The 16,879-nt window shown below is 39.7% G+C and overlaps 1 protein-coding gene across 10 annotated transcripts in view; it reads left to right on the top strand.

Annotated features, from left to right (window-relative positions):
* Positions 1-16,879, top strand: part of odad2 (outer dynein arm docking complex subunit 2) — a 126,488-nt gene that overhangs the window by 105,767 nt on the left and 3,842 nt on the right. For all 10 annotated transcript variants that reach the window (XM_077509417.1, XM_077509414.1, XM_077509418.1 and 7 more), the window contains 5 exons: positions 2,887-3,067; positions 3,149-3,210; positions 7,325-7,439; positions 11,070-11,258; positions 12,346-12,567. In XM_077509417.1, coding sequence (XP_077365543.1) covers positions 2,887-3,067; positions 3,149-3,210; positions 7,325-7,439; positions 11,070-11,258; positions 12,346-12,567 — 769 coding nt within the window. The remainder of the gene's footprint in view (positions 1-2,886; positions 3,068-3,148; positions 3,211-7,324; positions 7,440-11,069; positions 11,259-12,345; positions 12,568-16,879) is intronic.

Raw genomic sequence — 16,879 nt, forward strand, 5'->3', positions numbered from 1 at the left:
CTGCGTAAAATGTTCTGTGGTCTTTTACTCCCGTGACTTGAGCACAATTCGCACCAGTTGACAGACTTTGCCAAAGCACGAATAATTGAGTACATTAAGTGGACATTCAATTGCTGTTTGAGGTGAGCTTATCTGAAAATTCCTCCTCCCGAGTGAATAGTTGAAATGGCAGAGAGGAATTTATAGATTTTAGAAAAAAAAAAAAAAAAAGGCTGAGTCGCTCTTAAATGCAACTTTCAGCACTTCATATATCATACGTGACAGAATGATATCCTACATTTAAAGTCTAATTTAAGTCTTCCCCCAGTGTTGCTGAGTGTATGCTGCCACAAGTTAAGCAAATCTTGCTTTACAGAAGCAGAAACATCAACCAAATGTTTTATGTTAGTTTAACTGGATTTCTCCAAAATATGCCATTGAGAATTCAGATGTAGACTGCTATCATTTTCATTGATTGGCGCTACACAATCTTTTAACATAAAAAAAGCGGAAAATAAATTCCCAGACCGCAACTTGGATTCGTATAAAACAAGTCAACTGCACAAGCTTTGATTAATTTGTCAGTTTAAAACACTCAGTGCCAGTGCAGGCCATATGCCATCTCTTCGTGCTTTTCAAAATAGCACATAGCTTCTATTGATAGCCGCGACAGGAATAAATCGCTTGTACGTCTTATTTAGTAACACATATGTACAAACATGAAACTTTCTGGTTGCCCTCACAGTAAATCACGCTGTCACAAAGTTATCTTAATGATGGTGTCACAGGACTCAAATATGAATGGGCCTGTCATTTTGTAGCTCTTGTGGACAGTTTGGGTGTGAAAGAAGGGTCAGATGTGGTCACATCTTCACAAGGAAGTCAGCAGGGTGCAGAGCAATTTTTATTTTTTATTTTTTTTAAACTCTGCCTGATTTGAAATAAATGTCAAGGTCAGGCAAGAGCTTTGTGACCAAGCTATTACTGTCAAATTGTTTTTCAACAATAAACATAAAAGGCAGAGACTTTTGTTTTTTTCTATATTTTTATTTTTTTATTTATTTTTTTGCTCTTTGGTTATAAGTGCATGCTCGAGAAACAGACCTTGGTCGTTGCATTTTTTTTTTTCTGTTTTTTTTTTTTTTTTTTTTACATCGTTGATGTTCTCCACGGTCTGGACAGTGTACTCGTCTAGGGGACTCCCACTTAAGACAAGAGGAAGCATGTGTTAGCCATTTTGTCTGATTAATGTTTCATCAAAGTGTTTATTTTAAGACAATATTGTCTACCATAAGCTTATGATTTTCAACGAACCTGCCAAAGCACGGGCAACGCGGGCCAACATTTTATGTCGTTTGGGAATGGCGGGGAAAAGGCATCTGCCAGTGACGTGTGGAAACAATGGAACTTTATTTAGTGCAGATTTATGAATGCATCAATATGTGACCCAGTCAGTCTGTACACAAAGGTGTTATGGACACGTGTGAAAGTGTTAGCAAAAGAATGGAGAAAATGGAAAATTCCATCTGCCAAGTTTCATGTTTGGTGTCCAAATTAGTTCTGGAATGGAATTAGATCGGCCAGCTAATTGATTACATGTCATTCGGCAGCAAAAAGACTCAAATAAAAATGCATAGGAAACACAAGTTACAATATTGTTTGTGTTTTGCTAGTTGAAGTCGGCTGTAACAGTTTTGCTCTGACCAACCAATTAACTCATTTGCTCCCAATAACGTGTAAATGTTTTTTTTTATGTTTTAAGTGTCCCAAAGACGTATTTATACGTTTTTGTTTTTGTTTTTTATGCTAGAGCATACAGAAGGCTTTGATGCAGCCTCTCAACTGCAAAGAACGGTTGCAGAAATGGTAGTTATTACACAAACGGCCAGCAGGTGGCAGCAGAGCAAAGGAGATCAACCAGGGCCATGTAGAAAAAAAACCTCAATTACTTACAATTTTGAATAGATTTGTGAAAACTGATGAAACTCTCTTCTAATGCTAATTGCTGCAAAATGGAAACGGATAGAAACATACTTTTTTTCCTGATGAAAGAAGATACTTTAATCTTTCTTTTGATAGGTTCCATGCTTTTGTAGCAATTGAACACAATATTCTGTGGGCCTTGCAAAATCAGTCAAAATCCAGTAAAACAGCCGGGAGCGAACGGGATTGCTTCTGTGAAAATGGCTGGGAGTGAATGAGTTAAGAGGGTAGAAAAATTCAATATAATTGAGGATTACCTCACTGGACTAATTATTTCTCTCAACCAAGCAGTAAGAATGTTTTAACTTATGAGCATACATCCATCCCCTACCACCATATTGACTTGACAACGTAAGTCACTCTACTGTTGGTTTTGTCACTTTGTCACTTGTGATTTAGCTTACCAAAATAAGCACAATTTACTATTCCTGTACCTACTGTATGTCAAAAGTTATATCTGTGATTACAAGATTATACTGAAGTCAGTTTATCGCACTTGGCTTGCCTTTAAGGTGAATTTCACCCAAGTTAGCTTTGGCAGCTCTGTCTGTTCATTAGCAATGTTTTTTCTTGCAAGAATAGTTTATGCTTCTATGGACATGGACCAAACCGAAATGACCTTGGCCCTGTACAATAGCTTAAGCGACGGGATGCCAGCAACCGTAACTGTGAATAAAGATAGTGAAACTTAACTGTACATCAGGGGTTTGTTGAGGTTTGCTTCGACCACATTATATCCCTCTTAAATGTGTGCTGTAGTTTTCTACCGAGTCCAACTGGGAAACAAGGCAAAATCACAAATTAAAAAAAAATAAAATAAAAATAAAGACACATATCCTTGCTACCTGTATAATAGAATATTGTGTGTGAAAACAACAAGCTACACGTTGTACCCCAAAATAAATTCCCCTTTATCCTTGAAAGGTTTCAGGATCATAAAGTCCTGGAGACTCTGATTGGCCTGCTGACGAATCAGCCTGAAGAGGTGCTGGTTAATGTGGTGGGAGCCCTGGCGGAATTTGCTCAAAAGCCTGCAAACAAGATCACCATCCGCAAATGTGGAGGCCTCAAACCACTCGTCCACCTGCTTGTCGGAAGAAACGAGGCATGGCCGACCACGCTTTTCTAAACATCCTTCTATCATTTTAAGTGTATGAACTGATCAGAATTCTTGTCCTTTCACCAGGCACTGTTAGTGAATGTAACCAAAGTGGTGGAGGCCTGTGCCGAGGATTTGGACAACATGGCGTAAGTCTGCATCGTTTAATTTCGTTGTTCCATGCCAAATCACCCAGTGGGTTAAACCAAACGGATTTTGATTTGAATGAAACTTGGTGTACTTGTTGATAGTGATGGAACAACACTAAATCTCAAGTTTGAGGTCAATCGGAGAAGCGGTTTTGGCGCTACGCCCAGCGATTTATTACATTTTCAGCAAAAAGGGGCGTGTCCATCTTTCTTTGAACTACTGAAAACATGTATTGTTGGAAAGGGAATTCAACATCATTTTTTTCCAAAGATGTTGTTTTTTTGTTTAGCAGGAATCAAACTGAATATTTTTTGGAAGTTGAATATTCATTTAATGTACATTGAATGTTGAAAATTGTGTTCATGGCGAACTCAAGGTCAAAAGGTTACTAAAATATAATGAAATCTTCTAAATGATTGTCAGATTTTGATCATTTATGAATTCCCTTTCCAGCCATACCTTGTTTGTGAAGGTTGGCCCAGTAGTTCCTGTGGTAAGGCTTCAGATGTAGGTGGCCACGCCCCTTTTCGCCAAAAATGTCACAATTCGGCAGGCCACAGCTCCTAAACAGCTCCTCCGATTTACTTAAAATTTGAGATTTTGTGTTCTATAATCACTATCAACAAGTACACCAAGTTTCATTAAAATCTAAATCTACTTGGTTAAAAATGTTGGGGGTGATTTGGCATGGAACAACCCATACTATCAATTGAGAGCATTATAATAGCTCGCTCATTTGATGTGGCTCCATTGTTAACACGATGTGGGGTGTCCCTTTTGAATGTTTTTTAGCAGCTTACTCATGTCATCACTGAAATAACTTTAAACTACACTCTTGGTCATTCAGTTCCTCGGACAAGAGAATGACAAGCAAATGCTGGATTGAAACACTGTGTCATTAACTTGTCACATGTTGATGTTTAAAGAAAGCTATGGAGCTTTAATTTGTATTTTGCAGATATGTTTCTCTTTGATCCCCGGTTTAATAATAGTTTTGTTTAAGGCTTTGCTTATTTTACCTGCTTCTCTAAATGCGGGTTGGTTTAATTCCTGGCATTTTACTGGAGCTTTGTGGCCACTGTCAAGACAAATACATGTAAAGCCTTCCCCATTTCCAAGACAACACGGCTGGGAATGCACGGCGACCCGCAGTCAAATGCAGTATTTACTCTGTGTTCATTTAAAAACCTTGCCCTCGATACAGGAGAGTAGTGCGGACCTTCCATCGGTGCCTCGTTGCTTTTACAAGGCCAAAGAAGCATTTCTGAGTTAGGATGCAAATAAAACTGGCAAGCTCCGGTTCACATAGTTAAAAGCTGACACATTGTTGTCATATCAGACGTTCGGCTACCCCAAAAAAGTGAATCATGTCGGATTAAGGCAACTAAATGTTCTCCATGTGTTTTCTCACAGTATGTATATTTAGGCCAGAACATATAATTACTTTTTACAATTGCAGCTGTAAACAAAATTTTATGTCAATAGCTGTTTTGTTTTTATTTTAGCATTGTGTGTATGTACAGTAGGGATGTAACGATAAGCGCAATATCGTGATATCCTGATATTAAAACTGCCACAATATCGTCGTCGTCATGTTCACGATATTTAAACGCAACACATCTGTTAAAAAAAGTCAGGTTGATTTCCATTTGTGCACTTCTAGCACCCTCCGGTGGCTAGTTTTTTTTAAGTGCAATTTACTTTTCATTAGGGATGTTTTGGCCCTTCTATGTTTAAAATCTACGTTAATTGTCAGATAAAGGGGAACAGAATATGCCCGTGATGCAAGCCATTATGTGGAGGAACTCAATGTGTGCGTGCATTAACATAACATAATGATAATAGCATGACAATAATAACTAGAAAAATTTCCACGGATATTTTGGACGTGACTGCTGACTCTTGCAAGGTGGAAAGCAGAATGCACTGAACAGTTTGCCAAATGTTAGTGTACTTTACCTCTCAATCAGTCAGCAAGCTAGCATTAGCATGCTAAGCTAATGTAACATTAGCATTAGCATGATAACTTAGCATTAGCATGCTAACCTAGCATTAGCATGCTAATTTAGCATTACCATTAACATGCCCAGTTAGCATTAGCATTAATATGCTAACTAAGTGTTAGCATGCTAATTTAGCACTGGCTTGCTAAGCTAGCATTTAGCATGCTAATGCAAAAAATTGCAACAAAATGAGCTAAAAATCATATTGGTCGGTTAATGTATGTGCAAACAGCGTGGCTTGGAAAAAGGTGCTTAATTTGTGGCTCTTTTTCCCCCTTCTCCATTCATTCTTGTGGGGCTTTTTGGTGGGTTTTTTTGGGGGGGAATTGCGCCGCCATGGTAACTCGGAATTCCGGGGGAAAAAATGGTTCCCCGCCGAGTCAGGTCGAGCCGCATCTTTTGATACCTCATTTGTGCCGGTACGTGCTTTGCTTCGCAAGCAGTCACATAATAACATAACATAACATTGATGTAATGTACAAAAGCACAATGTTGCGCTTTTTTTTTTTTTTTTAGTATGAGTTCATTCTTTTTACAATATCGTGACCTTTTTTAAATATCGCCAACCTCCCCACAATATCGTGATAATTATCACATCGTGAGCTTCATATCGTGATGTTTGGATATCTTTTACATCCCTAGTTAGCAGACCACCACGTTGTGTTACAAGCCATTAAATCTTTCATTCAAAAGCAGACAAATCTCACTTTCTCAAATATCACGATCATGGAAGTCTTTTTGGGTCAAGCCCCAATTTTTTTTCCATGAAATACTCCAGTTGCATTTTCTCCAATGAATTCTGTGTTGCTACAAGAAAGAACACACACTGTTTGATACCTCCAGGGTCTGCGGTCAACTCCTCTAATCCATCACTGTCAGCTGCAACTTCTATGCTAATCTGTTTCATACCTGCTTCACAGGGAGACAGAGCTGTTCTGGCCGCTGATATGACGCTTCCTTTTTCTTCTTGGTCTTCGGTGCAGATTTAAGAGGCCCCACAGACTGGAATCTGATGTTATGATCATTGGAGGCTGATTTATGCGCAAACGGAAGACAGATGGCGCATGAGCGTTCATTCATCGCCAGTCACGGCAATACTCTGATTACGAGGGTGTTTGAGCAATTATGACAAAACGTTCAATGTTGGCCCTGTTTGGTGCAAGCTCAACACGGGGAACGCGCATGTTGTTATTTACGCCACACAGCGGGTGCATTCTGGATTTTGACTATGTGACATGAAATACAGCTCATGCTTAAGTAAACTTCATATAAGTGCCATGAAATATAAAGCGACCTGTCTGTGGCTGTGTTTGATTTGGAAAGGGGTCACTTTTTTGGGGGGCTTCGGTTAAAAACAAGCCAACATACTAAAAATTAGTCTCGGCGTCTATATATAAATCTGTTCATGAAGCACTTTACACAGATGTCAGTTAACCTCTGACCTGAGCTTTTCTGTAGTGCGGGATTTGGAGTAAGCGCAGCAGCTGAGTGAGTTTTACGCCTGGGGAGGAAGTGAGTAGGACTGGGGAATGTGTTGTGGTGAAACGCTGATGCTGAAAGTCATCCATTTTTATGGAGCCCGCTGAAACATCGCTGAACTTGGCCTTCCTAACTTGAAATTGAGTTGATTGACCAGGTTTTTCAGATCAAAGCGGTATTTATTTTGGTTGTAGTTTGCAGCAGTGTAGAACTGTACGACACCATAATGAGAGCAATTATGGTTGCCTTCATGCTACATGAGAATAAAATAAATGAGGAACAGCTCGAAACTCAATGCAGTGCTTCTCTGCAATGTTGTGGCTGGTGCACATAATGTGTATACATTTTTATAATAAACATCACATTCGCTCATTCCAGTTATCCCTCAGATTTTGCTGGATTTAAGTGTGGGCTCCGTTTGGGCTATTCCAAAACAATTATTCTGACAAAACACTTTTTTTTTTCTTTTTTTTTTTTTTGTGTCTGAAAGATTTTCTAGCAAAAATGAACCAGTACCGTATTTGGGAACAGTCTTCCCGACCTTTACGAAGGCCACACCTCCAAATGGAGTTAGTGATGATTCTTGATTGCATTTGACTAACTTCTCACGTGAGTGTTTTTCCTTCCCAAGGATCATACAGGAACTTGATGCAATCCGCTGGGTATGGAGCTTGTTGAAAAACCCAGACCCACAGGTTCAGTCCAGTGCCGCGTGGGCCCTTTGTCCATGTATTGAGAACGCAAAGGTCAGTTTTAGTTAGTATGTTTGTGAGCAATATTACACAAGAACTGCACAACTGATTTCCACACGAAAACAAGTTTCCACAAAATATGGTAAATACTTTTTAATTTATAGCCCTGTTGACTCATTATAGAACCATTCCCTTGATCCTACAATATAAATAGCAGAATGCCATCTGCATAATGTCTTCAAAAAAAAATAAAAAGTCCCCATGAACCCAAAATAGCCTACATCTAAAGACAAATGTGCCACCACACTTTTTTTTTTTTTTGTAATGTATTTTCTCTCTGTACCATTTGAGTCATGATAAGAGTTCCACCCATTCTTGATTCAACATCTATAATTCAACCAGGAATTGACCTTATATGACCGAGAAAAACAAAAATATATATATATATACAGTGTATATAAATAAGGTGCTCACGCCTGGTTTTGTGAACAACCTTAGTGGAGGTCTGCACTTTGTTGCGTGTCATCCACATTTCTTTTTTATCTTCGTCCCGGGTCTGCACATAGCGAAAACAAAACCTTGTGTCGACGCAGTTTCTGTTCCAGAATGAAGTGTTACGTGAGCATTCAAGTCCACTCGCATAGCTGAAGCGCCTTTATATATCACCACGCTTGTCTGACTGCAACCTGCTGCTGGGAGGTTAGCAGAGACAGGCCGGTGTCAGGCGGGGCTTACATGAACCACGGCCTAATAAGAAGCAGAACAGCTCCTTTGGCACACCGAGGTTGTTGAAGTGGGAAGCAGGCGGGGAGAAAAGACCAAGTAATATCCTGTGGTGTTGCTTCTTATTCCCGCGCTGAAAATCCTGACTCAACATGCTACCTATTATTGAGATACGGTACATGTGCCAAGTGGACAGCGCAATATCATTTTCAAATTGGACGAACTCACACATCCAGTCTTAATAATGTAAAAAAACATATTTGTGAATGTTCCTCAGAGCTGGTAAATGTAGCTGATATACACTACATAGCCTGTCCTCAGAGCTAGCTAAGTAATAATAGCTAATATAAGATAGCAAGCTTGTCCTCCGAGCTAGCTAGGTAATAGTAGCAAATACAAGCTAGCTAGCTTGTCCTTAACGCTAGCTAGATAATAGTAGCTAATACAAGACAGCTATTTTATATTAGAAATGTACAAACTCCTCAAGGTAAAAGGAAGACATTGAGGACTGTTTAGTGCTAAGCTAGCACATAGGCCATTTATAAACCTGAGTCTTTTTAAGTAGCATCCTCAAAGCAATCTGATTGGGCACTTTGTAAGTGATATGGTTTTCTCGCCGTGCCATGACAAGTCCTAATATTTCATAATTGAGCACTTGGATTAAGAAACATAATAGTTTCCATGTCCCAAAGACTATTATTAATATAAATATAATTAGTTTAGCTGCAGCCATGGAAAATGATCCATAAAGTCTGTTTATTAACATCATAACCGGTAATCCCCCTGTTGCTTTATCTCTAAATATCATTGTTTTACTGGATTATGACTGTTATTAATGCAAACAATGTCAAAGAGAAAATCCGTTCATACGGCCCAGATGGGTGTCTTTGGGTGAAATCCTCAGAAGGGGGATCAGAAGCCCTGCTAAGGCGGCCTCATAAAGTTTGACAATGTTTAACTGCACGTATGCTGGCACTTTTTAGGATTTTTTTTTTATTTTATTTTTTTTATTGAGTAATCTTTAAATTGCACAAGCTGTTATGTGTGTTACCATATCAGCTTTTGGTACAATTTTCAGTCAATTTGACTCATTTATTTTATTTTATTTTATTTTTTTTACTGATGTATCTTGTAAATGTTCCCTTTTGACATTGAACCAACTATCAACCACTGAATAATTCCATTGTTTTTAGTCTTCAAATCAAGGGTTATTCAGATAAATTTGTGCCTAATCATCAAGTGTGTTATAATTCAAATGAGCGCGCTATTGGACATTTCTTGAGAGGAACCTAAAACACACAACAGATAGCCTTATCCATGTCACTTGATCCTTGGTTAAGAGCCTCATTATACAGCATCTGGGGGTCCGTCCTTGCCATGAAAGAGATTCGGGGCCAGTCACATCGCAGCTGGTTGCTTGAGAGAGCTTCCGCTGTCGCTGGGACTCCCGGGCCAGCCGTCATCAGTATTCCTGACGGAGAGCTTCCTGTGTGTGTATGGAAGGGTTAGCTTGCTGGCCTTGGACGCCAATACCAACTCCCTACTTTTCTCCCCTTCATTGCACAAATTGCTCATCCCCTGGCAAAGCATCACAGGAGCCATCGACTGCATCCTGGCCAGAATGCAACTAAAGCTAAAGATGGTCTTCAAAACACAGCAGCACGGCCACGGTTCTTAACTCATTTACTCCCAATAACGTATAAATACGTTTTTTTAATGTTCTGTGTCCCAAAGATGTATTTATACGTTTTTTGTTTTTTTATGCTAGAGCATACAGAAGGCTTTGATGCAACCTCTCAACTGCAAAGAACGGTTGCAGAAATGGTAGTTATTCCACAAACGGCCAGCAGGTGGCAGCAGAGCAAAGGAGATTAACCAGGGCCATGTAGAAAAAAAGCTCAATTACTTACAATTTTGAATAGATTTGTGAAAACTGATGAAACTTAACTCTAATGCTAATTGCTGCAAAACGGAAACAGATAGAAACAGACTTCTTTTTTTTTTTCCTTATGAAAGAAGATACTTTAATCTTTCTTTTGATATGGTCCATGTTTTTATAGCAATAGAACACAATATTCAGTAAAACAGCCGGGAGCGAACGGGACTGCTTCTGTGAAAATGGCTGGGAGTGAATGAGTTAATGTCACTAGAAACGACGCTAGATTCTGTTTGACTTTATAATATTGTACCTATAATGTACGTGTCATTTTATGTTAAAATAGTCATTGTATGCTATCATCTCCATTATATGGACACTTATCTTAATTTGTCATTCCAATGTTTTGTCATTAGAGCATGTTTGACACAGCTGCCAGAGTGCATTGGCTAGCACAGCTTGTGCGCCCTTAACATTTTAAGGAGACTGCGCAAACATTCCCACAGACACACGCCAACATAAGTGTAGAAAATCTTCCCATAAAAGAGGAGGCTGTATCCTTTTTAGATTTAGACCTTGCCACTTTGGTCTATTCTTCTGCAATCTAGTGAGTTGTATTTTTAAAAGAGTGCCCCGATGTGCCAAGCCCCGCTGAAGCCCGTGCCCCTGCCAGCTCTTCCGCTGTGGTTCTTTTAGTACTCCCTACCAGACTCTTGGTTTGGTAAAGCATTGCTACATAAGTGGGTAAAAGCCCTTGCGGTACCTGCCGTGGCCATGAATTTGAATTGTGAGGCTTCTCTCACAATTCAGCAGTTCTCTGGGGGAAAAGGGCTATAAATGTCACCTCGAAGCTTTAAATTCCATGTGGCAACTTGGGGAGACTGCTGAAGAAGTTGTAGAATATTTCAGGCTGATTGCTTTTTTTGCGTGTAAAACAGTTCTATAGAAGGAAAGTCTTTTTTTTATGAAAGCTAACAAAAGGTGTTCGGTGGCTAATCCAGGTTACTCAAATGATAGTTACATCGCTGTCTTTTATTATTTTGTATCATTTCATCTAACAATCAAGCACTTTTTTTTGTCTTTAGGAGTCCGGAGAAATGGTGAGCTCCCTGATGGGTGCAATGGAGCTGGTCATTGATTTGCTAAAGTCAACCAATGACGATGTGCTGGCGAGCATGTGCGCCGTCATTGCCAAAATCGCCAAAGACAAGTACAATTTGGCAGTGCTGACCGATTATGACGTGGTCTCGCTGCTGGCCAAGCTGACTGACAAAGTAAGCGCACGACAACTCGGCATTCGCTCTCAGATAAACAACTGTCTGAAGAACCGTTAAAGTGGAAGTCAACCGCAAACATTACTTGACAATAGTATGTTATATGTGACCTCACCAGTCTAAACATTACATTCTGTTGTGGAATATGAGTTATGACGGCCATTTTGCCACTTGCTGGCGACTGAAGATGACGTCAATGTTGCTCAGGTCTCACAGCTCCGCTTCAGAAAACAGGTGAGCTGTGATTGGTCGTTGCCTGAGCCTTGAGCAACAGTGATGTCATCATCAGTTGACAGCAAGTGGCAAAATGGCTGCCCCTAAGATGGATAAAAATGGCTGGATTTTGCTGCTTAACTCTTATTCCACTCACACAATATTAACCAGAATACCATATTTGGACTAGTGGGGCTACAATGAACATATTATTGTAAATAATAATAAATAATAATAATAATAATAATGAAATTGTGGGGTTAACTTGCTCTTTAACTCATTCACTCCCAGCAATTTTCACTGAAGCAACCCTTCTTCGCTCCCGGCTGTTTTACAGGATTTTGACTGATTATGCGAGTCCCACAGAACATTGTGTTCTATTGCTATAAAAACATGGAACATACCAAAAGAAAAATTAGAGTCTCTTCTTTCATCAGGAAAAAAAAAAAAACTAGATTTGTATCTATTTCGATATTTCAGCAATTAGCATTAGCATATAGCTATGTTTCTTCATTATTCACCTTCCTGTTGAAAACACTGGCAAAAAGAGCTTGTTGCAACATGGCCTTGGCTGATCTTTTATACTCTGCTGCTACCTGATGGATGTTTTTTTGTAATAACTACCATTGCTTTAAGCCACCTCTTCATGTCAGAAGCTACATCAAAGACAAAAAACATTTTTTTCAAAATGTATAAATATGTTTTTGGGAGTGAACGACGAAGTATTAAGAAACGTATATACACGTTTTAGGGTTTGAATGAGTTCAAGGCTGCTGCTTTGTATCCTTCATAGCATCCATCCAGCTAATGAGACCTGTTGCTAGGCAGTAACTAGAGCTGGTCTTTGGACTCATCCGTCCTGTTCTCCACACAGCCCAGTGACCTACTCCGCTGCCACCTGGCCCAGGCCATCGCCCAGTGCTGCACGTGGCGCAACAACAGGGCGGCCTTCGGTGAGGCGGGAGTCGTGCCCCACCTGGCGTCCTATTTAAAGTCACAGGACATGAAAGTTCGCCACAGTACTGTGATGGCCCTGCACCAGCTGTCCAAGGAGTCAAACAATTGCGTCATCATGCACAGCGAAGGAGTAATGAAGGTCAGTCACGGAGTAATTCATCTCTGATTTTTGTCTCGATGTATTTTGGTAGTCTCTAATTAACAAAATTTTAGTCATGTGTTAAAACTAATAAATCTTCCACATCCTTTAACTGAAGAAGCAGCTACAAAAGTGTTTTTTATTCAGCTGAGGAAACACGGCTCGACTGTCGAACCGTCATGGGAATTCAGTAAAGCAAACAGCGCAGTGTGTGCAAAGTGTCATTTCTTTGGTCGAGCCTACATGCCATTACAGTGCTAGTCAAAGGCTTGTAGCTGGTGGCAACCGTTGCTAAGGCCGGTTCCTGGACATCAGCGTGAAATGCAGCATCAGGCCGAGCTATGGGCTTTGAAAAGAAAAGCTATATTCTCACTGAGCATAGGCAAAATTAATAAGTAGCAGATTAGATTGCGTGGTTGTACGCAAGGGCCACTATTAAAAAAGCTAAAACCAATCTGTCAAGCAATTATGTATTTTAATTATTTTGAGAAACTACACTCAACCTTTCCAAGTAAGGGTGATTAAGGTCAATATTTGGCTTTTTCATGATTTTCGGGTAACCTGCAGCCCCGTATCCTCGAATAGTTATGCTCCTAATATTGAGGACCAAAACAAGAGCAGTTTACTTGGGGATCTTAGTTTAATTTCTCAAGAATAATATTTAAAAATAAAAAAAAATCATAGATGTGAGTTAAACGCGACTACATGCAAAATTATGAAAATCTGTCACTTTCTATAGCTGTTATAATATATAGTTTTCTTGAGTTTTTCTTCCTCCCACACCTTTTCAGGCCAGGTTTTAGTTAAGTATTGTTTAGAAAAATTGATATGTTGATGTTGATTGCTGCCTGAAATAAATGAACACATTTTTAAAAAATGAAATGAAATATGAGAATGTTAGTTTATTATGGTTTAAACTTATGATGTATTCACAAATTTGACTTTGACACCTTTTTGCTTCTGCATCTGAACTCGGCATATGAAAATAAATGTTGTTACTATTTTATTTACAAATTGCAATATTTGCATTGCGGGCCTTGTGTAATGTTATTTTTTTCTGTTTGCCGCGTGCCGCTAATATTGTATGGTGGGCCACAAATGGCTCCCTGGCTGTAGTTTTGACACCACTGGTCAATAACAGAAGTTACAGGAAAAAATATCAAAAAATCAACCACATTTTATTCAGTTGTTGACAGTGCATGCCTCATTCCCACACACAAAGAACATTTAAAGTACTATTTATGTCCAAACCAAAGTCAAGCATTTTTTCCCACGTTCATAAAATTGGTACAGTCTAAGTGTTTCAGCACTTAACTATAATTGGGTTTACTTCACTGAACATTGGCTGTTCCGAAAACAATTACGTCCAATTTGCCAAATTCTTGAACTGTTTTATTACACACAATATGAAGTTACCACACCTTCGTTTTCATTATCCTGTGTCTGTACTGTGTGTGCTTTTTTTTTTTTTTTTTGTACAAAAGCGTGTGCAAATGCATGAAATACCGCCCTCTGTAATCTGTTTCAGTATTTGACCTTATTAATGTACCAGTGAAGGATTGCAACAACGCTCCATAATGTTATTTTAGGACTTTTAAAGAGCTTAACTGCACCGAGTGTTGCATTTGTTGTTAATCTCAGACATGGAACGCCACCACGGGCGGCCTCATTGTTCAGTCTCAGCCAGCATGAAACGTACCCGAGGAGACACGACACTTTGCGAGCATGTCAATCACCACCGTGCATTGGAATGATCCGCTTCGATGACATACAGGCACTCAACAGAAAGAATTTGTTCAAAAACAACATCATTATCGACTACTGATATGAGAGTCTGTGTCTAATTTACGGTGTGGTGTAAATTTATAAAGCAGCTCTTGTGTTATTGCAGCAGTATTTCAGTGAGCTTTTTCTGTGCCGTGGAGAAGCTCTCCAAACATGTTCACCCCCTTGTAGTGTACAGTTTCAAACGAGCGCCGAGTTCTTTGACTGCAGAGCTGCTTGAGAACGTAACGTTCATGCTGTAGTGCACTTAATGATGTGTGTAGCAGCGCCCCGAGGCTCGCAAAGGAAATTAGGCATCCAAAAGAAAGCAATTTTGCTCTGGAAAATCGATTAGCTGGCTTTTTCTTAGTTGTTTTATTCCTTATAAAATGCTCAAATATTGTCCTTTCATTTATGCTAATTTAGTGGATGCAGGTTGGCGTTCGCAAACCTTTTTAACGCGGATGCTAAAACGATATTTTCTGAGGAATCTATTGGGCTCTAAGATTGTAAATCGATCAAGACACAGGATCCTCTCAAAGGAAACGCAGAGAATTTCAGCCAGAGAGTTGGATTTCCCCACGCCGTTTGATTTGACATCCACTCTTGGTATCTCACAGTTTTATACGGATGCGCTTCATTTTGTGTGTGTTACATTGCTTCCAAAACGTCGGATTGTTTGCTCAAAGCATGAATTCTCATGGACACTTTCAGACAGCTGCTGTCATGTGCTGAAGGTTGGATCCCAAAGTGAACACACAAATAAGGTTTTAACTATTTATTCACATCGAGAGGCGTAGAACTAACTTGACTAGACGAGAAACAAAGAGTTGCACAGAGGGACAGAAAGCAATAATCCGGCCAAACACACAATTCTCAGAATGCTCCTCCAGACCGTGAATCGATCTGATTGGTTGTAGCGAGTAAAGGACTAAAGAACGACATCACATAGGTCCAGACATCACCTAAAGGATTAAATATTGACATCACATAGCCTAACATTAGCTGAAACTAGATAATCGTTACATCGGTTCAAAACAGCTCAAACTTAACAGGTTATGAACTCAAACTCAAACCTAACCCAGGCGTGACCCCAGACATGAGTCAAGACCCAAACATTACCCCTGCATGACCCAAGTCATGACAGCTGTTTGGATTAAGTCAAGTCAACTTTATTTATATAGCACCCGATCATGCAAAGAAACAACTCAAAGTGCTTTACAAAAAAAAAAAAAAAAAAAAAGAGGCTTTTTCATGGGAATTTGATGAAAATCAGTGTTCGAAGTCAAATATAGATTCCTCTTATTAGACTTACCAGATAGGTGCAGATTTTCAAAATAAAAAACCGAGACATTACAATTTCACAGAAATTCAAATAGTACTGTATATTGTCCCATAAATTCTCACCAGGGACTATTCATAATAAAATGTACTTGCTCGTCAATCTGGTAGCTGTTGGTTGTGTTGTCTCATTAGCTAATGCTAAATGCTATCTTGGCGATGATGTTTCAGTTTGCTATCGATATTCGAAATGGATTAACAGGCTGGTCCCTCTAAATTGAGGGCCAGTCTCTTGGGGTAAAATGTAGGAAAGTCATAATTAAAAAGCACTGCGTCGGCCGGCCCGCCGGGCATCTGCCCTCTATGCCAGATGGCCAGTCCAGTCCTCAACGCCCGCTTAATCCCAGACATCTGGTCACCGTATCTGTAACTGAATGTATGCAATGTAAAGGAATTGTTAAAATGATTTTGTGCGATTGAATTCTTCAGTTTAATTTGAGTAAAAACGATCCTTGGACATGATTTTTAGTAGGGATGTTCGATACCACTTTTTTTTCAGACCGATAAAGACACCGATACTCAGACCCTCAGTACTCACCGATACCGATACCAACTGCCGATACAGTAGTACATTTTGACGAATAAAAACAATCACTAAAAGATATTTTTAGACAAATACATTTCCTTTAATTTTGACCAAAAAAAAAAAACAGCACAGTCACTCTTCAATAGTATTAACGCTCAAAATAAAAGTAGTAGTTTCAAAATTCACAATTTTGAAGTATTTCCAAACCGGTTAAGTTTTGGTGAAAAACTGCTGCAAGCTAGCGCCAGTTACAGGCAAGGAGGACTCACTTAACGTCTTCCCCCTCTGCCATCGGCCGCTTGCACTCATCTGCGTCACGAGTACTCGAAAAAAGGCTGGTATCGGCCCGATACCGATACCTGGTGTCGGTCCTCGCTCATCTCTAATTTTTAGGATTCCGAATCAAGCTTCACAAGTAAAGTTGGCCATTAAAAACCGACCCTTGCTTCCTCCTCTTGGGGAACTGAAGGTAGTGGACCAGTCTGGCTTGAGAAAGTCTGCAGGGAATGTTGTTGACCTTAACTTGCTCTCACCACCCGTGCTCAGCTAAACTGGGCTGCCTGCTGGTGCCCGCACATCCGCACGCACGGATCGCAGGAACGCCGCGAGCCATAATGGAAGATCGTGGAAGTGGAGGTCTGAACTACCTGCAGCCGGTCAAACGCGAGCGCACTTAACACC

This window comes from Festucalex cinctus, chromosome 20, assembly GCF_051991245.1.
Source record: "Festucalex cinctus isolate MCC-2025b chromosome 20, RoL_Fcin_1.0, whole genome shotgun sequence".
NCBI classification, from domain to species: Eukaryota; Metazoa; Chordata; class Actinopteri; order Syngnathiformes; family Syngnathidae; genus Festucalex; species Festucalex cinctus.